At 48.8% G+C, this 23,023-nt stretch overlaps 1 protein-coding gene across 3 annotated transcripts in view; it reads right to left on the bottom strand.

Moving 5' to 3' along the window:
- The window catches only part of GAD1 (glutamate decarboxylase 1), a 40,101-nt gene extending 18,674 nt beyond the window's left edge, over nucleotides 1–21,427 (bottom strand). Inside the window, exons 1-7 of one of the 3 annotated variants that reach the window (XM_027557992.1) lie at nucleotides 20,948–21,427; nucleotides 20,412–20,569; nucleotides 18,790–18,934; nucleotides 15,487–15,549; nucleotides 9,103–9,261; nucleotides 7,538–7,780; nucleotides 4,368–4,458 (exon numbers count right to left, since the gene is read on the bottom strand). In XM_027557992.1, coding sequence (XP_027413793.1) covers nucleotides 4,368–4,458; nucleotides 7,538–7,780; nucleotides 9,103–9,261; nucleotides 15,487–15,549; nucleotides 18,790–18,871 — 638 coding nt within the window. In that variant the 5' untranslated portion in view covers nucleotides 18,872–18,934; nucleotides 20,412–20,569; nucleotides 20,948–21,427. Of the gene's footprint in view, nucleotides 1–4,367; nucleotides 4,459–7,537; nucleotides 7,781–9,102; nucleotides 9,262–15,486; nucleotides 15,550–18,789; nucleotides 18,935–20,050; nucleotides 20,076–20,411; nucleotides 20,728–20,947 lie in introns of those variants that run through there. The other 2 variants (XM_027557987.1, XM_027557977.1) reach the window with 2 other exon arrangements.
- Between the last annotated feature and the right edge of the window lie 1,596 nt (nucleotides 21,428–23,023).

Here is a 23,023-nt window from a genome sequence, read left to right on the forward strand (position 1 = left end):
TGAAGTTCAGCCTAGAGCAGTGGTTCTTAACTGAGATCATGGATACTCTTAGGACTTCCAGGAAAGCTACAGTCCCTCTCTCCAGGAAGGCAACGAGGATACACACATCACTGTGTATACACTTGGAAGAGACTCTGCTCTTGCAGCCAGGACTCCAGGTTTGGTAACCCTTTCCGTAAATGACAGATGAAAGTGGATAAAGTCAAGAGATCAAAGGTCAAATATGGATTCAGAAGAAGCTGGTCAGGTGCCAAAGTCATAGTACAGGATGATATTTCAGAATCAGGGGATAAGAAGCTAAACCTGCCAAAAGCTCTAGGTTGAAGCATAAGAACACAGGACACAGGATTCAAAGTAAGGATTTAAAAACAGTATGATTTTGACATTCAGGAGTGACACTAAAGGAGAGTTTCTATATTCTGAGTAGGGGAGTGAGTCAGCCTGTTTTAGTAGTTCAACTCACCTTCCCAGTGGGTTTAACTCTGAACCAAGGCAAACTGATTGTTAAGCTGATTTTCTCTGGTGGCAGAATCTGCCAGTTGCTAACCAATATAAAAATTTCCCTTACTTCATTCAATTTTATCTGGGGTTGCAATTCATTCAGATCAAAGACTATTTTCTATCTTCTCTAGGTGTGACCATGGGATTAAGTTCTGGCTAAAGAGATGCTATGAGAAATGTCATATGGAGCTTCTGAGAAGGTTCTTGGAAGGAAAGAGTGTGTTTCCCTTTTGCCCTTCCTCCCTCTTTTCTTTCTTTCCTTCCTTTGTCCTTCCTTCCTCTGCCTGCACTCCTTTATGAGATCTAGAGCATATAAGTGATGGCTAGAACTCCACTAGCTAGCTTGCACCATGAAGGTGCGGATACTGAAGATGAGAGCCACATGCCTCAGTATGGATCAGAAAGGCACAAGGACGCTGCATCTTGGTGACTGCTAAGACAGGAACTATTTTAATGAGAGGAAGAAATAATTTTCTATGTTGACTCACTAACTTGACACTCCTCTTGGATTTTATCCTCCTTTTGGATAGAGTGGTTACCTTAAAAGTGGTTACACACCTGAGGGGGAGCTTAGTGAGCTCCTCTGATGTCCAGAGATGATGAGAGACAGAAAGAAAAGAGCTGGAAGGTTGAAGGGAGGAGGGGTTGCAGATGTGGAACAGTGACCTGGGGGGTGGCTGCCTTTCCTGGGTGTGTGCATTGTACCTTGTACGCACTGGGCACTTAACCCTGGCATCCTGGTTAGTCTTCAGAACTACTCTGTAAGATGGATATAATTCTTCTTCTTTTTTTTTCTGAAGAAGAAACTGAGGTTCAGAGAAATTCAGTGAGTTGTTCCAAGATCTCATGTTTAGGGTGTTTTCCAGCCTGAATTCCAAGTCCTTTACATCAGAGCTGCTTTTCTATGACAAACGAGGAACTACTCACTACAGGCTCCTTTGTAACAACCTGCCTACTAGTATAAAGTGACGGATAACCCGCACAGAAAATTCCATCTGTGTAATTTTTATGAAAATAAAGTGCTAGAGACTTGAAATCATAACCTCATAACAAAGGGCTGTGATAGATCTTGCCACTGGGATTATGTATTGTCATCAGGTCCTTGAAGGCAGGCTGTTGTTTATACCCGGGCACTGCTCTACCTGCACAGTTGTGACCAGTGGCCATGTTTTGGAAGAAAAGAGCTGTATATGCTGTGGCCAACTACACACTGGTGATGTTTTCTCTGAATCTTCACTGAGTCCTTTGCTTGGAAGAATATATCTCCAAGCTGAATGCACAGGAAGGTGTGAAAGCATAAACATGAATGTTCCTTCTGTTCTAACCATCAGGTGCCTTATACTTTGTCACCGGGATGGAAACATTGGATGGTTCTTTTAAAGAGACTATACTGAGGAATGTAGTTATTATTCTGTATTTCCAGTGCCACCCAAACTCAATGAATATTGCAGATCAAAAAATGAGTATATCCCTAATTAAATCCTACTCAGTCAGAAAAGACCTTTTTGCCATTCTTTCCTAAACTTATTTTGAACACTGTTCCCAGTTGGAGAAGGTACTGTCACAAGGGAGCCAATTTCTACACAAGCTCCTGACAGTGCTGCCACATTTCATGGTCTTCCAGGGGAACTGGCTTAGAACAATTTCTAGATAATAGTTATTACTTCTTCAGACAATGCCTTGTCTTGAGAACTGACAGAAACGATTTCACAATTGTAAATAACCTTTGCGATCGATCTGTTGGAATCGGATCATATTTTATAAATATCCACTGTTCAGTACAGCTGCAATTACTATGTGCCATTTAGTTGGACTGGCCTTGACCTCAGATGGCTGGGCAATATTTTAGCATTTCATGGCTGAGCTAAGGAAAGAGTAAGGGACTTTGATTTTATGAACACATACCAAAAAAAAAAAAAAAAAGAATTTGTGAGATCGCCTTGGTTAAAGGAAAGCCTTTTAGGAGAATATGTGGTCCTAAATGGTTCAACAGGGTGAATTTCTTTTATTTACCTTGAGATTGAGCTATATATATATATATATATTAGGAGATCACAGCCAAGAGGCCTACAGAACACACATTTAAAGACACTGAGAAAATTCGGTGCTTATATATAATTAAGGGTCCTTGGGCCTTAATGTGTATATACCTTTTACTCTATTTTTCTCATTTATTTTCTAAATACTTAAGTTTCTTTTAAAAAGCTAAACTTTCTAATTAAAATAATTCCTTACTGTGAGATGTTCAATTAAGCATTAGCATCTTTTTCAAGTTATAATTAATATATTATGATGTCTATGTTTGCTGATATGTTTTTTTATCTCACAAACCACAAAGATTATAAAGACTGGAAGAGGAGGTTTTGTTGAGGAGATCATACAGGTGATTGTATCTTTGACCCGAATTCCTCCCAGTTCTCCAGAGCCTCAGTGATCCAACACGGACAATCCATGAAGTTAAACTTGATTTACAAGCAGGGAGCAGGAAAACCATTTTGCTTTTCAATCAATTTAATCTTTTATGCCTTTTAGCACTAATGGCCTTGGTTATCACATTTGCTTTTTAAATTTTGTCATTGTTTTAAATGAATAAACAAAGAAGGAATCCTTAATTAATAGAAATTTTTCTGAATGTAGTTAAGTATTTTGAGTCACATCATTAAACAGCTTTGGAACACACACAAATCAATATAAGTTTAAAATGCCCTTTCAGGCTTTGTGGCTGGTAGTAGTTTATTTAAGAAAAATAGAATACCTAGAACTTTAATAACTTACATTCTATCTTGATGTCAAATGAAATTTATCTTTTTAAATAATACCACTCTTTAAGCTAAATTTAATTTTCAAGCCTACTTTACCACAAACTTAAAAAGTAGATAGTTATTTTCCAAATATTTCTAGTGATTAAAATCCATATAACTCTTATAAAGTCACTTAAAAATTGTTGCAATAACCATATTATTTCCCTCTGGATACTTTCATAGAATGTAGTACCATTGTCTGGATATACAGAGAGTGGTAAACATTATCATAAAGTTAAAGAAAAGACAGTACTCAGTAGGTTATGATGACTTTCCATCAACTAGTAATCTGTCCTTGTCTTCAGAGAGGGCATGTGCATGTAAGAATAAACTGTAGGGTGATTACCAGAAGAGTACCCAAATATTACTTGCACACACACCCCTCATACCCACCAGGACTTTAGATCAGTTTCAAATACATTTACAAGAACTTAGAAGCAAAGGCTTTGGAAGACTTTGGCTTTGCCTACTTAAATAAATATGAAAAAAATTTCACATTCAGAAAAACAATCAATTATTTTGAAAGGAAGATATAATTCCTTTCAAAGCAATATACAATTCCTTTCAAATGCATATATAATTCCTTTCAAAGGACTATCACTACATGAATTGTTTTAGAATTTCTGGTTCAGCATAGGCTGATCAAATTGGTTTGTGGCTTTACAGTCCCCTTTAATTTTGAAGAAAATATGACTTAAATGATAAGGAGCAATATCCTTGGGTGGGAAAATGGACCAAGATTGTACCCCAAAACATGACTTCTTTAAACATATCACTAAGAAATGCTAAGTCTTTTAACATGAAGTTTCACACTAAACTTTAAAAGTTAGAGTTATTACTTCTTATGACCATGTTCTTATTAAACTGCATTATTCAATTAAAATATAGTTTATCAACCATCCATCATTAATTCAGAACTGTGATAAACCTAAGATTTTAAGAGAAAAGATGACGAAGGCAAGTGTCATAAAAATTTTTATAGAACCATTGGAATTGGACTTTTACCCCAACAAGCCATATTCAGACAACATGGTTGCTTACATGAAAATAATGTGTGGGACTTACATATTGGTATTGGCAGTTGATGTCAGCCACTCGCCAGCTAAACCAATGATATCCAATCCTGTGGAGAGCTGGTTGAAAAATCGTGGATGACCTAAAGAGGTGAGTAACAGACAAGTATCAAGGCATACTCAGATTTTTCACTCTGTCTTCAATTCAAAAGTTCCACTCCACTATGCCACAGTGATGGGACCTCCATCCCAATGGCCTAATAGGGTTGCCCAAGAATACTGAAGGAAGGGGAGGTTGACCCACACTTTATCAACATTTAGCACTGAAGATGGCTCTCAAACTCATGTTTCTAAAGCATAATGCTTTTAAATTAAAAATCCAATGTCATAAAAAGAAAAATCTGTCCAGTATCTTATTTGTTGATTTCCAGATGAGCTCTGCTGCTGTGTTTTAAAAAAAAAAAAAAAAATACAAATCTGGATGTGGTGGTCAAATTTTTCTCCATAAATATTTCAATTTTTAATTTAACATCTCAAGCTTTTAATCCCCAAGTCAAGGTATACTCATGGAGAAGAAGAGGCTGCAGGCCTCAGAGGGGGCCTGTGCCTGTGCAGAGCTGATGCCAGCTCTGTGGCTGGTGCCAAGGCATGCCATCACTCTCTGGGCCTCTGTGTCAGTCCAAAATGATGTCAGGCACTGGTGTATTTTGCCCACATATAGTTGGATGACTGTTAAACTACATATGTTGCTGAGGTGACCTGGCATCTGCTCTGTGAAACAGGGGCAGACACAGCCTCATTCATTCACTGACTTGTTGGTAGAATAATTTACATTATTATATAACTTAAAAGCCATTTTCAACCCACCACATGCTTTATCAGGCTTTGTTCTCGCCAACGGCAAATTCAGGATTATTGCCAAATTTTGGCCAATTTGGTGTTCATGGGAAAACTCAACCCCACACAGCAGGTTTGGCTGTCATGAAGGAGCCATTGCAATAGATTACCTAGGGGTGTCTGACAGAGAACTGGTGTTAGAAAGATGTGCTGACTGCTGTGCTTCCAGCGGAAATTGCTTGTGCTTCTGAAATAACTGTCAGAGAGCTAATGTTGGAATGTTCCTGATCTGAGTCCTTCTCTTTGAAAGTCTGCCCTTCCCTCCATGTGACGAGGACTCATTCAGAACATCTGGACTAGGACTTCTTATAGCAGAATATACCAATCCCTGCACTCCAAGAGTCCTTGAAAAATAATACTGATCTTTAGAGAAAATAAAAGAAGCATAAATAGTAAGCTTAGTGTAAGTTCAAGGCCAGATTCCAGACATTCATGTAGATTACTCTAAATAGCTTAAACTAGTTCATTTTGTTCTACTTATGTCAGTGCCAACAAAATCTGTATCTCCTACAACATAACTAATTTTGTTGAAGTCCATTTAAATAAGTGTGTGTGTGTACATATGTATATATTTAATACTCACTTGAAAATAAATATTTCATTTTAATACAGGTTTGAATCATAAATAAATGCAATCACACCAGTTGACAATATATCCAAATCATGTTGCATAGCAAAGACAAAAGATGGACACAGACTAACAAATGCCTTCAGACAAAAGAGAAACAATATCCAGGAACAGATTAGCCATCAGACCAAGGCGAGATATAACTGAACTGACAAACACACTTTTCTTTAAAAATCAAACGCAGACTTTGTAATATAATTGAGTCTTGGCCATTTTGCAGTTATTCAAGGAAGCTACCCTTATAACCAGTGGTGTTGGCAGACTTCAAAAGCTGTTTGGGAATTCTTTGGCAAGCCTCGTTATTTCATTATAACCCTTGTTTTTAACATCCAGTAGTCTTACTCAGCTCTATTATCACACCCTCCCCAGTCATATCTTCAAATGACTAGGAAGAGTGAGCAAGATAATAAAGGGGAGAGAGAGAGAGAACAAGATGCTATCAGTCATGGCCCCGGGGACTTCCCTGTGGTGACAACTATGCCACCGACTGCCAATTCCTGTCCATCTGTTTGCCCAAGAGCTCAGGAAAGCCAGGATGCAGTGGGGAAAGACGGTAGGAAGAAGAAACCACTGCTTGATTCCTAGGCTTAGAAAGAGCCAGACAGAGATCCTCAAAGTCTTTGAACCTGAGGTACTTTGGCCAGGATTACCAAGTAGAGAGAGCTCCTATAACACAGAAAGGAGGAAAGAGGGTATCCTCCAGGGCTCCCCACTGGAGACAGCATTTGGTGCCTCAGAACCTCTAAACTCCACAGGATGGAACAGAATGAGAAGAGTGTCTAAGTGTGTGACCATGGGGCCTGGAAAATAGAAGGTGCGGTGAGTTGAACTGTGTCCCGTAAAAGACACGTTCAAGTGTTAACCCCTGATTCCTGTGACTCCATTTGGAAATAGGGTCTTTGTGGATGTAAACAAGTTAAGATGGGGCCACACTGGATTGGGGAAGCCCCTAATCCAAAGAAGACAGAAATCTGGACACACACATGGAAAATGTCATGTGAAGGTGAAAGCAAAGACTGAGTGATGCATCTACAAGACAAGGAATGCCAGGGAATTCCCACAACAACTGGATGCTGGAAGAGGTAAGGATGGATCCCACTCAAGAGTCTTCAGGGATAGCATGGCCCTGCAGACACCTGGATCTTGAACTTCTAGCCTTCAGAATGTGAACCTTCAGAACTGTGAGAAAACATAAATTTCTGTTGTCTTAAGTTACCCAGTTTGTAGCAGCCATAGGAAACTAGTATAGAAAGAAAAGGAAGTGGGCCCAATACTCCCCAGTTTCAGGGACAGGCAAGCGTAAGATTCATCAGAAATGAGGCAGGGATGAAAATGGAAGAGAGAAAAGAAGTGAGGGATGGACCATTCTGCTCTCTTTAGGTTGTGAAGAACCTAAAATCAACAATGAAACTCTATATAGAACTTGACACAGCACCATGTATCTGTATCCTTTAAGTCTATTTTTACGACAATAAATAAAGATGGGCTTTTACAACAATAAATAATAATAAGGCCAGGGTTGGGCCTTCCCCCAACTGCTGGTGCCTCTGGAGGTTCTGTGGTCAGGGAGTACTTTGCTGCTTCCTTCACCAGGGTCTATGTTTCTCTTTCAACATGACTTTGACATCCTGACCACTGGCAAAGGTCTGCCGCAGGGCAAAGGTGCTTCTGCAGGTCCACTTGGCCCCCAACATTACCTGTGCGGACCCCATATTTCAGGGTGTCTCTGCAGTCAACCAGGATCTGCTCCAGGGACTCGGGGTGGTCAGAGAGTTCCAAGTTGAAGCCCTCCATGCCTTCCAGCAGCTGGTGGGGGTGGTGGAAGTCCAGCACTTTGGTGGAGCGATCGAACGTCTTCCGGACATAGTTGAGGAGTATGTCCACCACCTCCAACAGGAATTGCACAGTTTGCTCCTCCCCGTTCTTAGCCGGAAGCAGATCTGAGGGGGAAAAGTCAATGAGTGGTTATCACCTGACTCCTATCTGGATTCCCTCAGCTTAGAAATCCCTAATATCCATGGTATCTTTATATAGGCCTAATTTCCTTCCAGGATACATATGTGCATTATCTGTTGTACCGTCTTTGCAGAAAAATGTACATAATCGCATACACAGAAGTGTTGCTTATACTCCCTGGGAGTTCACAGACTTTCTGACAGTTAATATGCTCATAAATAGAGAGCTTTGAGAAGCCATCAGCAGCCTACCACTGCTCAATACCACTGTTATTCATTTGGGCACCTGTCAGGCGTGTGATGTACAGGGCTTCTGTCTTGCTGCCCTAGAACCAGGTATGTCTCTGTACATCTGGCTCAGACACTGGGCTTTTGGTTTGGTGTTATTATGATGTGCTTGATCTATTGCTGATGGAAGGTGAGGCTTCTGTGGGTAGAGGCTGAGGACTCCCTGAAGACGGTGGTTCTTTATGTCCTTAGACTGAAAACTAGAACTGGAAGATGAAGCTTAGGAGGGTGGGAGAGGGAACTCCTGCCTGTCTCTTGACCTTATCTTTTGCAGCTCGGCCTTTGGGATGCCAGGACATGATTCTGTGTTCCAATTTTTGTTAGGCAGAGTCATACAGGCAAGGCAGCCACGGAGAAAAGCTGAAGTTGTCAGTCACAGCTCAAGAACAGACTGGCTTTGTCTATTCTTCAGATTACCCCCCTCATATTTTGTGAGTCTTGTTTACTCTTCCGGTTTGGCCTCCACGGCTTGTGGGGAGCTCATGGAAGGGTGTGGTGATGGGTTTACCTTTGAGCTCATCGAGAAAGACTGGGAAAGCACCTGCTGAGACTGTTGTAGGGGCAGCAATAGTGACTGAAAGATCTTCAAAAGAAAAACGAGCTTTAGGACAGCAATTTGGTCATGAGGCCCAGTTACACAGCTCTCCACAGGGCGATTTTGTTGTTGTAGTGGCCACTACTCTTGCAGCATAAACGCTATTAAGAGAATCACTGGATTTTCTTATATGTAAGCTTGTTCTGGATTTTCAGATTCTATGAATCTACATTTGTCCCTGCAAGTATCTTTAGAGTTGATTGTTTTACTGATTATCCTCATCCAGCTTTCAAAGGATGGCGACCTGGACAGTATGGAAGGAGGGAGAATATTCTAATCAGATGTTGGGAAAGCAGTTTCATGATGCTTCAGAGGGAATAATAACTTCTTTTGGTAAGATCAGCAAAATTTCAGGAGAAAGTAAAGAAACTCCAATAAGGAGCCTACTGGCTAGCGCTGGGGCTGGGGTGGGGGTGGGGAGTACCTCGGGCGAACAGGTTGGAGAAGTCTGTCTCTGTGCGGCGGAAGCGGCCATCCTTGTCACTGTTTTCACAGGAAAGCAGGTTCTTGGAGGACTGCCTCTCCTTGAAGGCGCTCACAAGCCTGCTCTTCTCTTCCAGGCTGTTGGTCCTCTGCAAGAAGCCTGTAGCACAAGAAGCTGGGTCAGAGGAAGGGCAGCGAACTCCCAGCCTCACAGGATTAGCTGCCGGCCCAGGTTGACTCTCCAAGCAGGATCCTCGCATCCCCTGAGAAGAAGCCACGTGTCTGTGTTTTCAGTGTAAGGGCCCTGGCACTGCTCGCCTTCAGGCGGGGAGGGGGCAGTGTCAAGTGTCATCAGTGGTACAGACCCAGTCATGCAAGAGAGAAAAACAGTAAGTGAAGCCCATTCTCCTCTCTGAACATGACAGTGAATGCAGAATTAAGTCAATTGGACAGCTTCCACTCCAGTAACCAGCCCCAGGATGGGGTTTTAAGGGAAGGGATGCAAACAGAGAGGATGCTGCCAGTACTGGGTTTACGGGCTGTGCAGCCAGAGGGAGGAGGAGGTGAGGACCAGCACTGAGCACTGGGGAAGGTGCTTTCCTTGGGTACACCAGGTAAATGCTACCAGGATTGAATATAAGTTTAATTTTTTGACCCAAACCTGAAGTACAGCTTTCCCTGTTCCCTCCCCTCTTAAATAAAGGTATTGGATAAAGAGACAAGAAAGCCTAAAATTTTATGTCTGGTGACATTTAATTCTATAAATACGTATTGAGCACCTATTGTGGAAAAGGACTTAAGCTAAGCATTTAGGATGGTGGACAAATAAAGATAAATGAGAGAGATCCCCTCTTCTCCAGGAGCTTACAGTTTGGCAGCTGGTGACCAACAATGTAATACATTGAGAAGAACTCCATGGAGATGAACTCTGAGTCCAGGGGGGAGTCAAAGCCCTCCCCTCTGCCTCTCAGAAGGGATGGAAGTCTCTCCTGTTTGAGGAGAGCAGTGCAAACATTAGCAGCGGCAAACCCAGAAGCAGGCTGAACTGAAAGGGCTGGAGACTCTGCCAGCCAAGAGCACTATTTCCTCCCTCAGTACCTCCACCCATCCCTGCTTCTGTTCCTTCCCTCATCTCCTTCAACTCAGTCTCAATCTTAGTCAGAAATACAACACCCTGAAAAGAGGAAGAAAGTTCTAAGTTTCTTGGTGACCCCAAAGCTGTATTTGTAGATTCCAAGATCCTTGGGGAGCCACAAATGTCACAAGGCAAGCTTGGAGGAAAGTCCCAAGAGGTTGGAAGAGAGGCAAGTTATTCTGGGAAATTCAGCTTTACTTCCCCAGGACTGCAATTCAGTGGTGAGGGGTGGAGGAAGGAGGAATGCAGGGGGAAGGCGGGGGTGATTAGAATCCTCCCACATGCAGGAGCAGGGTCTATTTTTGGAGGGAAGACTAGAAAGGCAGAGGTACCAGGACTTCAACTGTTCCCAGCACTTTTTAAAAGTATCACTAAAGCTCCAAAGGACATCAGAAGGCTGGGGATACCCTATAATAGAGCTCCACACTTAGATATGAAGATAGGGGTTGCATCTTCTCCCTCACCTCTTCTCCTACTTTGAGTTCCTCCTTCGAACCCTTAGAGTCCTAAACGAGAAGCCCTCATTCACTTACCAGAGGGGTGCAGGATCACCTGGCTCCTGGGTAAGACTGCTCCCCTACGCCCAGAACTGGCAGCTGTGGAATCTCTCAGGCTGAAAAGACCATGTCCAGGTGCCCTAATGGAGATGAGGTCCCGTCTTGCTGAACTCCCGCTCTCCAGGTCTCTGACTTCTGGTTGGCTCTGACTCACTCCCTGGAAAAGTCTCTGCCTTGAAACCCCTGAGCATCTCCTTTCCTCTGGGAAAGGACCAGGACCTGCATTTGGGCTTTGGGGATTATCTCCCAAGGATTTCTTGACACAGGCATTCCCAGAGGTGTCCTAATAGGAATGGAAGATGACAATTACAACGCAACTTTAAACCTGCATCCCATTCCTGAACCACACTTCCTGGAGTGCACTAGGAACTAGTGTGTTCTATACATCTTGTAATTATCTCATGCATAGCACAACTTATACTACATTATGAAGGTGAAAGTCACTCAGTCGTGTCCGGCTCTTTGTGACCCCATGGATTGTAGCCTGCCAGGCTCCTCTGTCCATGCAATGCTCCAGGCCAGAATACTGAAGTGGGTAGACATTCCCTTCTCCAGGGGATCCTCCCAACTCACGGACTGAACCCAGGTCTCCTGCATTGCAGGCGGATTCTTTACCATCTGAGCCAATACTACATTATAATCCATGATAAAAGCCATTAATTTGCTAATGTAAACATTTAATGGATATGATTTGCACAATAACACTTCTTTGGGAAGGTATATGTTTTCTAAAGTATTGGGAGCCTCAAAAAAAGGTCAATAGCCCCAGCCTCTCTGGGCTCTGAGAGGTTCTGGAAGGAACTGTATGCTTCTCCAAGGATGATGAGGTGGTGGACAATGTCCTCAAGGACACTGAGGTTAGTGCTTTGACAACCTCCCTGGCTAGCAAGTGGTCTTAGAAGCAGAGGCCCCTGAGACTGATGCAGACTGTACTCCCTTTTGCTCTATATCTCAGCTATAAGGACCTGGTTTCCCTGGTGGCTCAGACTGTAGGTAAAGAATCTGCCTGCAATGCAGGAGACCTGGGTTTGATCCCTGGGTTGGGAAGATCCCTGGAGAAGGGAATACCCACTCCAGTATTGTGGCCTGGAGAATTCCATGGACTGTATAGTCTACAGGGTTACAAAGAGTCAGACACAACTGAACGATTTTCACTCACTTTAAGCCTGTGAACAACTGGTCACTTAACAGTCTTAGGAGGCAAAGAGGTGCTACAACCTGATCAAAGCTGACCGCAGCTTCGGCTCTCTTCCACTTGCCTCAGTGGGGCCTCTCTGGGCTCTGCTGCTGGTTCCTCACAGCCGACCCCACACTCAAAGGCCTAATCAGCCCCATGAGTTGGGGGAAGTGTGAGGAATTAGAAAGCACTGGGTTCAAGCTGGTTGTTTCCAAGTGGGGCTTTGAACTGAGCCTGGCATAAGGCTTACCTGGCCAAGGGAGCAAGTGAGGCCTGAAGCCCAAGCCCATGCTGTCACCCATCAAGCTATAGCATGGAATTGCATCTCCCTAGAGGAAGGGGTCAGAGAAGGCAATGGCACCCCACTCCAGTACTCCTGCCTGGAAAATCCCATGGATGGAGGAGCCTGGTAGGCTGCAGTCCATGGGGTCGCTAAGAGTAGGACATGACTGAGCGACTTCACTTTCACTTTTCACTTCCATGCATTGGAGAAGGGAATGGCAACCCACTCCAGTGTTCTTGCCTGGAGAATCCCAGGGACGGGGGAGCCTGGTGGGCTGCCGTCTATGGGGTCACACAGAGTCGGACACGACTGAAGTGACTTAGCAGCAGTAAATCAGAGAACGGGGTTCTTTTCCTGACTTTTCTGGGATATGAGTACCCTGCCAGATCTCTCCCCCACCTCAAACACTTTTTTTTTAGTTTCAAGAAACATAAGCATAGAGAATTCGAAATCTATGTTTAAAAGCTGGTGACTGACACAAAATAAGACACACACGTAAACACACTGCACGGGGCTAAATGAAACAGCTCAGGGGCTGTAACTGGGAGCCAGTTTGGGAGCTCTGCATAAAGAAGTGGTTGAGCCCCAAGGACTCACCAGTAAGTCAGCAGAGCACAGTAACAGAACTCAGGGCTCCCTGTATCTCCTTCTATTTAGGTCACACCATCGTACCTACAACCACCCTGCTTTCCACCTCTTGGCAAGTCCTGGGGTTTCTCCTGGCTGACTGCTCTCCCAGGTGATTCTGCCTCCAGAACTAAGGGTCCCACCAGTGAGACCAAGGGCCTTCCTAGCAGCTTTGTTTTTCTGGTTGGGGATGGGGATAGGAGAGTGAAAGAGGTTGAATCTTGGCAAGGCACTGAAACGTTTAATAGGGGTTACCCAGGGCAATGGATTTGGAAATGACAAAATGACCATTAGTCCCCTCAACCATCTTAAGGTGAAAGGTCAAACCAACCTGGATAGTGTCAGGCCAAGAGGGCACCTTACAAGCCCACAAAGGCCTGGGATGAAAGCGGGGTGGGTATCTGTGTGAGGAGGAGGGGACCGGCTGTGGATTCAGGTCAAAACCAAAGACTGCACTTTGCCTCCGGGAGCTAGACTAAAATGGAAAGCCCAAGCTGGCTCAAAGTACGGAAAAACAAATCCTCTCGGTGTTGCCTTTCAGAATCCAACTTATTGTAAAGCCTTCTAGCCTGTGGCCCCCAAAGCTTGCATACTAGCAGAAGCCAGTTTCCCGTGGGCAAACTGCCAGCCCTCTCCTGTTACAGGGGTTGCAACTTTCTTGAAATTAGTGTTGGGGAGGAGGGTAAAAACAGAAGAAACTCCCAGAGGATGCTAGCCCCCAAATTCCGCCAGAGCTCCTCTTCCGAGGAAGTTAATGCAAGCCTCTACTTCCCAGTTCGCGGACCCCAGTTCCGGGACACCTAATCCCGGATCCAGGGATGCTCCTGCCCCTCTACCCTTTCGGGGCACTTCGGGTGTGTCTCCCGAAGCGGCGTTTAGATTTTTTTTTCTCCCAGACTCCGAAGGGCTGTAGTCGGGGCAACAGGGGGCACCGCCCGGGACCGAGGCCAGGAAGCTAGGACCAGGATGGACGAGGGCCGCCCTCCAGGCAAAGCTTGCATCGCGGGGAAAGCAGCTCTCGGCCCCAGCCGCCCGCACCCCGCCCTCGACCGTGGCGGGCGCCCAGGGCCCGCTCAGTTCTGCTTGCCCAGCTGCATGACAATGACGGCTGACGAAGCCAAGCGCCGCGGCCGCCGAAGGGACCTGGCGCGAAACGGGCTATTAAGTCGGGAATGGCGGCGGGGGGAGGGGGTTATTTATAGAACAAAGCTCGGCCGCCGCCTGGTGCCCCCGTGCGGGGACGCGGCCCCAGGACTCGCGTGCAGGGGAGAGGGCCAAAGCCAAGGCTGGGCTTTTCCCGCAGAACGCCTAGGTCCTGGAGTTGAGCAACCCTTCCTCGCCGTAATTGCTGCTCCTAGGATCAAGGGGACGAAGCCCCAGAATCGCAGGGAGGGCGCCGCGCGGTCAGGCAGGGGAAAGTGGGTTTCTCCCAGAAACTGCTAAATAAGTCTTCTTGCTCAGGCCACCAACTGCCGCCGCCCTGGGGCCCCAGGATGCAGGGCCCCAGGAAGATCTGTCCCAGAGGCCACGGGCTCGCCGGCTTGCTCGCGGGGCTGGGTGGGCGCACGCGCCCACGCCTGCGCCGCTGCTATCTCCCGAGCGCAGCAGCTGAGCGACTGCCTTTGAATAAGCCCCTCGTTAATCTTCCCCCGCCTCTCCAGCCCCTGCCCGGGGACGTCCGTATTTTCTGGGCCCGATAAGCCTAGAGATTTTAGACGGTGAAATGTAGCAAGGAAAGCAAGTCCTCATTGTTCAGCCGGAGCCACTCAGCTGTGTCCCTTCGAACAAATCTTTTTTTCCTTAAAAAAAAAAAAAGCACACCCCATTGGGCGTTTTCATTTCGGATCCTCACGTCTCTGGAGAGCTGTTCTTTCCTCCCCTCCAGCTCCCAGATCTATTGTTCCTTCCTTTCTGACGAATCGTGCCCGACACCCCCTCTTTCCCTCTTGCGGCCCCACGCCCCCTTGGCCCCCTTTCCCTTCCCTCTCCCTTCAAGGGCAAGCTCCGCAAAACCTCTAGCTTGCACTGCCCGCACTTCCTCCAGGCAGGCCACCTAGGGCTGCTGGCAATCCTTTCTTTTGGTCTCCAAGGCCTCAAAGAACGCAAGCTGAATCCGTTTTGACATCTCGGGGCAAAAATGTCCAGCCGAGAAGCCCACTTTCAACCCGCAATGGTGGAGGCGGAACAGGTACGACGCGTTAGCCACCGTCTTAGCCATGTATCTCGTCTTAAGCCTGCTCTCCAGGAAAGCCAGACCTTTTTACTCCACCTTCGCGACACACAGGCCGAGCGCTCCGGTCAGAACTGCCCCAGCGCGGGGCACGAAGAGCGAGCGAGGCTGTAGTGCTGGGGCGCTGTGCTCGTCCCCAGCCAGGGGAGCCCCGACCCCTGGACCCTATCGGAAAAGATCCCTTGGGAACAGGTCAGAAGAGGGCAGATGAAGGTCAAGAGCCGCAGAGGAGCGTCTCCGCCTGGCGTCGGGGCTGTAGACACTTCCGAAAACATTCAGAAGCCAGGATTCCCTTCCGCTTACATCCCACTCTCCCAAACCCGCCAAGCCAGCTCGCCTCGAAGCCCTTTGGGGCCCAGCGGGCCCTTTCACTCACCGCAGATCTTCAGCCCCAGTTTTCTGGTGCATCCATGGGCCACGCCGCACCAGGTGTCATACGCTAGAAAGCAAGAGACGTGCGTTCAGTGAGGCTCGGACAGTCTGGGACCCGCTCGAAGGCAAAGGTGTTCTGGGGAGGGTGGGGGCAAGTCTTTGCCAGTGCGCCTCATTAAATAGCTCTTTCCCCAACGAGCTGAGTCTGACCTTTGGGCTGACAGGGAGACTCGTGCCCTCAGAGAACCCACCACAGTCCCTTTCCGATTCTACTTCAGATAGGGAACAGTGTCTCTGAGAGGCCGCGCGCCCCGCGCTCTGCTGGGCCTCCAAGCGACCCCAGCCATTCAAGTCGGGTGGCCGCCGAGGGGTCGCGGAGTGGGACAGGGCTGGCTCCTCAGTTGGCCAGCACCCACCCGCAGGCCCTGTCCCTTGGTCTCTGCCCGAAGGGCGACCACAGCAGCCAGGAAAGGGAACACAAGAGACATCTGGGACCAACGCGTCTCATAATTTCTTGGCGGGTCTCCAGCCGAGTGGCAGCTTAAAATAAACTGGCATGAAATGGGGTCGCGGAAGAGTTCAGGAATTAATTGGGTGAAAAATAGTATTTGACTAGATGATCGGGCTCGCTTGGCTGCTCTTCAGTGGGACTGGGGAGTCAGTAAGACAATAGTGCGCCTGGGGTCTTCATCCCTGCCCCCTCTTCCTAACCTGCCCCTCATTAACCCTTCCCTCCGGCATCTCTAGAAGTAAAGGGAATCAGACACTTTTTCTCGAGGTCTAAATCGGGGACTCAGGAGCTGCCGTATTCTCAGACTCCTCAGTGTCTAGCCTGCCTTCAGGATTCAACTTCCATCTAGGAGTGCAGGGGTGCCTGAGGAGCCCGCGTGCGACCTGGTGTGGTGGGCCTAGCGAGAAATTCTCAGATTCCTCATAGCAAGGCGTCTCCAGTCCCTCCCATCCCCCACCCCATCCTGGCCGGTGCCTTCAGCCCCGCACGAATGTTGGCTGCGATAAGGAGAATGACATCCATTAAACCCGAGGCACAACAGAGCCTCAGCGGGGAGAGGAACTAGCCCAACGTCAGAGAGACAGCGTGTCAGAGAGACAGCGTGTCACAGATGGAGTTCCTGCAACAGACAGTAAATCAGTGCGAAAGCTAAACCCCAGTAACAGCACCTTTAAGGTAAAGTGCTATTTCCACCCGGTGCAGTGCTTTCACTGTAAACTGCTTTCATCCCACCTAATCCTCATAATCTTATAAAGCAAGAGGAGTGTTAATCTAAGACTCATTTTCACAAATAATAACAGTGAGGCTCAGAGAGGTGAGGAGAGTTTTCCAAGGTCACTCAGCTATGGCTTGGAGTTCAGACCCATTGCACTGCCTTTTAGAGTTGGGGATTACAGTGAAAGAAAGGGAGTGAGATGGGAAGAGGAAGTGAGAGAGCCCCTTTGATGTAGGGAAGACTGAGTGGTCTAGGGCAAAGAGGCGGGGTCGCTGCAGTAAGAGGTTGTGTAAAATTGTGTGAATTAAGCAAAGCCACTTCCCAGGAGACCTTGGAGGGGCAGAGAAGCGGAGCCAGCTGGGCAGGCAAGAGTGGGTAGAGAGCCAGGTGAGTGAGTGCAGCCTGGGATGCTCACCGCAGCTGGGCTGTTGGGGCGGGAAACAAGACAGGTGCTTCTCAGAACCTGTGTTTCAGGATCTTCCCTCTGCCTTGGCGAATTCCGGGCGCGACCTCCAGGCCACAAATGAATTCAGGTCAGTGCCTCTACTGGGTCTGGACCTAGGTTTGGGCACATGGGCTCCACTGGGGGCTGCCTCTGGGAAGTAGGGGCGTGATGGGGGTGCAGGACTCGAGGGTGGATGAACACTATGGATACCCACCCTTGCCAAGGCAGCAGAAAAGGGGCGGGAAATGTGGAGAGAACTGGAAAAGAAATCCATCTGTGCCTCAGCAACAGACAAAGGCACTCAGGCCTCCGAGCAGCTCTGGTGGCCAGTGTGCAGCTCATGAGCCACCAAGGCTGGCGGCTCTCTTGAGTCTCTCTTTATTGTGTGGGTAATTGTAGCTTCCCTGGGGGTGGGGCATCGGAGCTGCAAAGGGAACTGGAAAGCAGTCTAAAAATTTAAGAGGAGGTCTTCTGCCAAGAAGCCAAGGGCAGCACCTATGGGTAGGATAAAGGGCTTACCTGACCACTCCCTCCTCCGCCCCCTGCCAACCTTCCTTGTTGAGAACAATTGATGTTTTCTCAAGCTTATAGAAAGTGCCATAAAAGCGAAGCAATGAGCCCTCTTTCCAATCACAGTACCACCCTTAAGCCCCCTTTTTATACAAAAATTTTGGGGCCCTTACTCTCTGGAGCTGATAGATTTGGAGGGAGACCATTTCAATCTAAAGTGGAAAACGGAAAACAATTTCTCCATCTTCCCACCTCTACAAAGAGGTAGGAAATCAATCCGAATTATGCCCAGATTCTACAAATGGGTTGAAGAGCCACGCCGAGCTAGGGATGGGGAAACATAAATCTTCCCACCACCTTTTATCTCGTTCCCCCTTTCACTCTTTGGGAGGTGTCCACTGCTGACAGGTCTCCTGGCCCGGAAAAAAGAGAGGGCTGCTCTGTCCTTCTTCCCTGGCAAACCTTCTGGGCTCCTCCTTGTTCCCCACTTCTTGCCACTCAGAATGTGGCCCACTTTTTTTTTTTTTGGTCTTTGAAATGTAATTAATTGTCTAAAATGTAGAGGCTTAATCTCAGAACGTTTTATGCTCCTTTTTCGCCACTGGCTTCTCCCTCACTCGTCAATAGCTCGACGCAAATTTGGAGCAATTAGGGACCCCGAGTTTTCTAAAAGCTGCAATTAACGTCGAAATTTCCGCTGATTATAGACTTCCAGGGGGAAAGACGGAGGGGGAGGGGTCAGATCTCGGCTCAACGAAATCTGGAGATAGAAAACTCTATTCCCGCTGAGTCTCCCAGCTCCTCACATCTCCCCGTGCACCGACCCCGGTCGTCTCACCTAGCAAAGAAACCACACACAACACAACACAACACAACACTCACCGCGCGTCCTTCACCCGTAGCGAAAGATCGCCGCCGCTCCGACCCTGTGTGGTTCCCACTCTCTTAGCGCCCTGGAATCACCTAGCATCCCTGGCAGTCGAACGACCTCTGGTTGAGACCTGGGTCAGGGCCCCATTTCTTTCTAGCCTCCATCATCTCCGCGCTCCCCCTTCCCTTTACGCCAGCGCAGACTCCTCAGGTCCAGCGCCCCCATCATTTGATAGGAAACTAGAGCAGGACCTACTTGTGGGGCGCAGGTTGGTAGTATTGGGGTCCGCTCCCGCGTTCGAGGAGGTTGCGGACGAAGAAGGGGTCGAAGACGCCATCAGCTCGGTCGTCCCGAGGCCTCTGCTGTCCGGGGTCCTCGGCCGGTCGGGCACTAGAAAAGGCTGCAAAGAGATTCGAGAGCTGTATGGGGAGGGCTTCCGGGGTCCAGGAGCGCGAGAGGCGATTGAGCGGGCGGGGGCGCGGACGCTCCCGCTTAAGTCTGGGCTAGGGAGAGGCGAAAGGAAGGGCAGCTGGCGGGCTGGGTTGGGGGAGCGCCAGGTTGGGGACTGGGGGAGGAGGAGACGTGCACGCGAGCTCTGGGATTCGGGCGCTCGCAACGTAGCCCCGGGCTCCTCTCCAGTCTGGCGGCGCGGTGGCGCGACCTGGAGCGCAGCGCTGAGACTAGGGGAACCCAAGGCCAGTGCAGGTCGCGCGGGTTCGGGCGGCTGGGCTAGGAGGGCTAGGGAGACTCAGTGCGCGATTTTCCAGCCCAGCCGTGACAAGCCCTATTGGGTCTCAGCAGCCGGCTGGCGGGCAGGCGGGAGGGGCGCGGGGCGGGTGGGGGGGCTGGTGAGCAGGAGGAGGGCGCACAGGGCGGGCACGTCTGGTTCGGTGTCTGGTTCCCGTTGTTGTGTCTGGCTAATTCCCTAAAAAGAAGGAGGCTAACTGCTCCAGGGAACGGGGACTTTGGTGAGACAAGGTGAGAGGAGAAAAAGGGGTTTGTCTTTTCACGGTCTCCCTCGGATTTGGCTGGGGAAGATATACAGTCACCTTGTACTCCAGACAGCCAGAAAGCAGCGAGTCGGAACCTCGCTCGTCTCCCTCTTGCCCCACCCGCTTTAAGCCATTTCGAAGCCAAGAACCGGGCTCCATTCTTGTTTCTGTATTTCCCCTCCACCCCGGATTTCTCGCTGTACAGACCTGGGGAGGGTGAGGGAGGCAAGAAAGGGGAATATCACCGGGGAAACCAACTTGTGCCCAGCGGGCGGGAGGCGGCAGATGAGGATAGGTGCGCGGCGTCCCTTCTCCGCGCTCAGCATTGGTGCGATGGCTTCCGAAGGCCAGGGAACAGAGAGAGTGCGGGCAAAGCTGGGTAGATACAAGAGCCTGCAGAGTAGCGCCCGCAGGCCACCGCCTCCACACTCTCCATAGGACCCCCACACCTAGCCCCGCGCGCGCACTCGCACAGCAACGTAGGCAGCTGGGAGACAGCGGTTTCTGGGGAAGTAACAGGTTACCGCTCTGAGTCGCGCCTTCGGCTGCTGCTGGCCAGGAGCCCGTTGGTGAGACCGGTGCTCGCAGCCGGGAAGCGGAGGAGAAAATCGCTCTCTCTCCACTCCTGCGTGAGCCTCAGCCTCTGTGCGTCCTCGGGGCATGAATCTCGCTGATGGGGATAGGATGATTGTGAAGGCTGAGGTCTCTGCATCGCGCAGGAACCGGGAGCTAAGACTGGGGCGGGCGGGAAGCTCTCGGTTCAGGAGGGTATAGACGACAGACTCTGGGGGTGGGGGTTGGCCATGAAACCGCGGCTGAACAGGACCCAGCTGAACAATCACAACTGGGCACTGGGAAGGTCCCGGCGGTTGCGCGCTTACCCACCTAGGCTGGGAGACAGCAAGCCGCGCGCTCCTGCCGCTCTTCTGCGTAGCGCCCAGCGATCTGCCCGGCTCGGCCCGGCTCTGCCTCAGGCGTAATCTGCCCGGCGTCACCTCCAGATGCAGCCTCTCTTTTGCTAGCACCGTCCCGCACGCGAGCTCCTGGAAGAGAGGAGAGCGATCCGAAGAGACGGCTGCTTGGCTTTGGGGGAGGCGGAGGCGGAGTGGGGAGGCGGGGACCGGCTCAGCAGGGGAATCACGAGGCCGCTGCTCGCGGGGGCAGCTCGTGGGCAGAGCGGCGGGGCTCCTTGCAGGTGCCTGACCGCCTCTGGAGCTTTATAGGGCGATTATAAACCCAGATCACGGGTTTGCACCCGGAAAAAAAGAAAAGAAAAAGCCCTATGAGTAATCCAGAACGTACTCAACACGCTCTGTTTTTTGAGCTAGGCAGAGGGTCGGGTAAGGAGAAGGAAAAGAGAAATTCTGTGAAGAATTCTGCCTCGCTGAGTGCTTCTCCCTCCCTTTCCTCTCCCCCATTACCATATCCTCGAGAAGACAGGAGCTGTAGCTTTGCGTCTGTTACTTGCCCCGCGGCTCCCCCAGCTTTCTGATGCCTCCAAGAGCGGAAACCTCTCCCTGGGTCATGTCCTTGCTGGCTCTCTACTGAGCCAGGTTCGTTGTAAAAGCAAAGGACGCAGAGATGAGAAGAGAACTCGCAGACCCGTAGAGGACTCCATCTCTTTTTCACTTCAGTTTTCTCATCCTGCTCGGAGCTTCCCCAAGTACTCCACCGGCGCACACTACCGAGTGCCTCCGTAGAGAAAAGGGTCCGATTTCCAACCCACTATACGCTCCCCCCTAGCTTCTGTTCCCTTGGTGATGGGGAAAGGAGTCCTCCTGATTGATCACATCTGAAGGTTAATAACACGCACGAGCGCCGCTCCACACACAAGGGGAACCCGAGCATAGAGGTGGCCCGGGGCTGGGCTGGGGGAAGCGGACCGGCCATCTCTGCCCAGGCCCGCACCCCTCCACTCTCCCTTCGTCTCACGCTGTTTAAGGATTCTCTTTTTGCAGTATTTAGACGGATTGAACAAACTGCCGCGTTCCGAAAGCCCCTCGCGGTATAAGGCGTTCACGGAAAAATTTCCACCAGATGGCGCCAGGCGGCCAGAGACCGAGAGGCCCTGTGCTGGCCGGGTCTTTCCTTGCGCCCCAGGGTCAACACCTGGAGGGGCTGGCGTGGCTGTTTTTCTCCCGCCTTTTCAAGCCAACCCTCAGGCACCCTCCTCTCTAATTTATGGTGTCCTCTTTCCTCCACCCCAGTTTCTTTTTCTTTAGGGCAAAACTGAGTTGATCATTGTGTCTGGGTGACACAGTGTAACCAGTGATTTCTTTCCTCGTTTTCACAGTGATTTTGTTGTTGCGATGCTGCAGGCAGGGGTTATTTATGGACACTTCTTCGACCTTGCTAGTCCACCGGAATCCTGATTCTTCTCTGAATGTCTTATTGCCTTTCACCATTACACAGTGGGAATGCTGAAAATCTTACAAAGCACTGAAAATTCCATAAGGGAGACGGAAGATTCTGCCCTTCCGCCTGGGAAGATACAGTCCGATTTAGTAAGAGGGTTCTCGTTGTGAGGTTTGAAATAACCGCGTTGCCCTTGATACTAAAGAAAATACTGTCGCCCTCTCTCAATCTTACAGTAAGACCTCGGGCACTTTTTAAAAACGGAAGAGCATGCAGAAAGGCAGGCGTAGGTCACTGCAACTCTGGGTCCCAGAGCTCAGGACTGGGCAGGTGGGCGTGCCCACTCCGCGCAGAAAAAAACCCTCCAAACCGTGCACCGCGCAGCATCTCTGCCACGCTTGAAAAACGCAGTTTACTAAGAAAAAAGGCTCGGAATTCCACCCATGCCCGCTCCTCAGCTCTCCCTAAGAGAAATGGTTGTGCCAATCAAGGACCCAGGTGCTAGTGATAAATCATTCGAGATGGGCTGGGGCTAGGAGGCCAGCAGGAGGAGGCTCTTCTCAGGGTGTGCTGTACCAGGAAGACGCCTGCTCACCTTCTGTCCCTTCCACCTTCTCCCAAGACCCGAGATTCCCCAGAAAGGAAGATTTGTTTACCTTCACCTGTGGCATCAGACACTTCCAACCACTCCCTCTTCTGATTTCTGTGTTCAAAACTCTCACCTCTAAGGTTTTTAGCCAATAAAATATTCTCGCCAGAGAAAGAAATCTACAGGACTGTGTATAGCAAATTAAAGCTGAGTCCGTCCAGCTGCACGGATATCCCTCCCTTTCTCCTTTATATAGAGGGAAGGGAGGAATGAAGGGTCCTGCTTGTCCTTAATTTTAAAATGTTTAATATGATATTAGTAATATGTTAAATGTTTATTAATCACATGCTTGGTGTCAGGCTCTGTTTTCAGGGAACTTACACTGTCTTGGCAACTTATATTATCCCTGCATTCATGAACATTCCAGTTAGGAGGGGAGAGAAACAGTCTTGGGGACTTCATGGGTTTAGTTTGGTTTCCAATTATCTTCCATTCCAACCCAGGCTCTTGGGCTCAGCGGAGATGGTAAAGAACTGAGGGTCCAGAATCCCAC

Source organism: Bos indicus x Bos taurus, chromosome 2 (genome assembly GCF_003369695.1).
Source record: "Bos indicus x Bos taurus breed Angus x Brahman F1 hybrid chromosome 2, Bos_hybrid_MaternalHap_v2.0, whole genome shotgun sequence".
In the NCBI taxonomy this organism is placed as follows: Eukaryota; Metazoa; Chordata; class Mammalia; order Artiodactyla; family Bovidae; genus Bos; species Bos indicus x Bos taurus.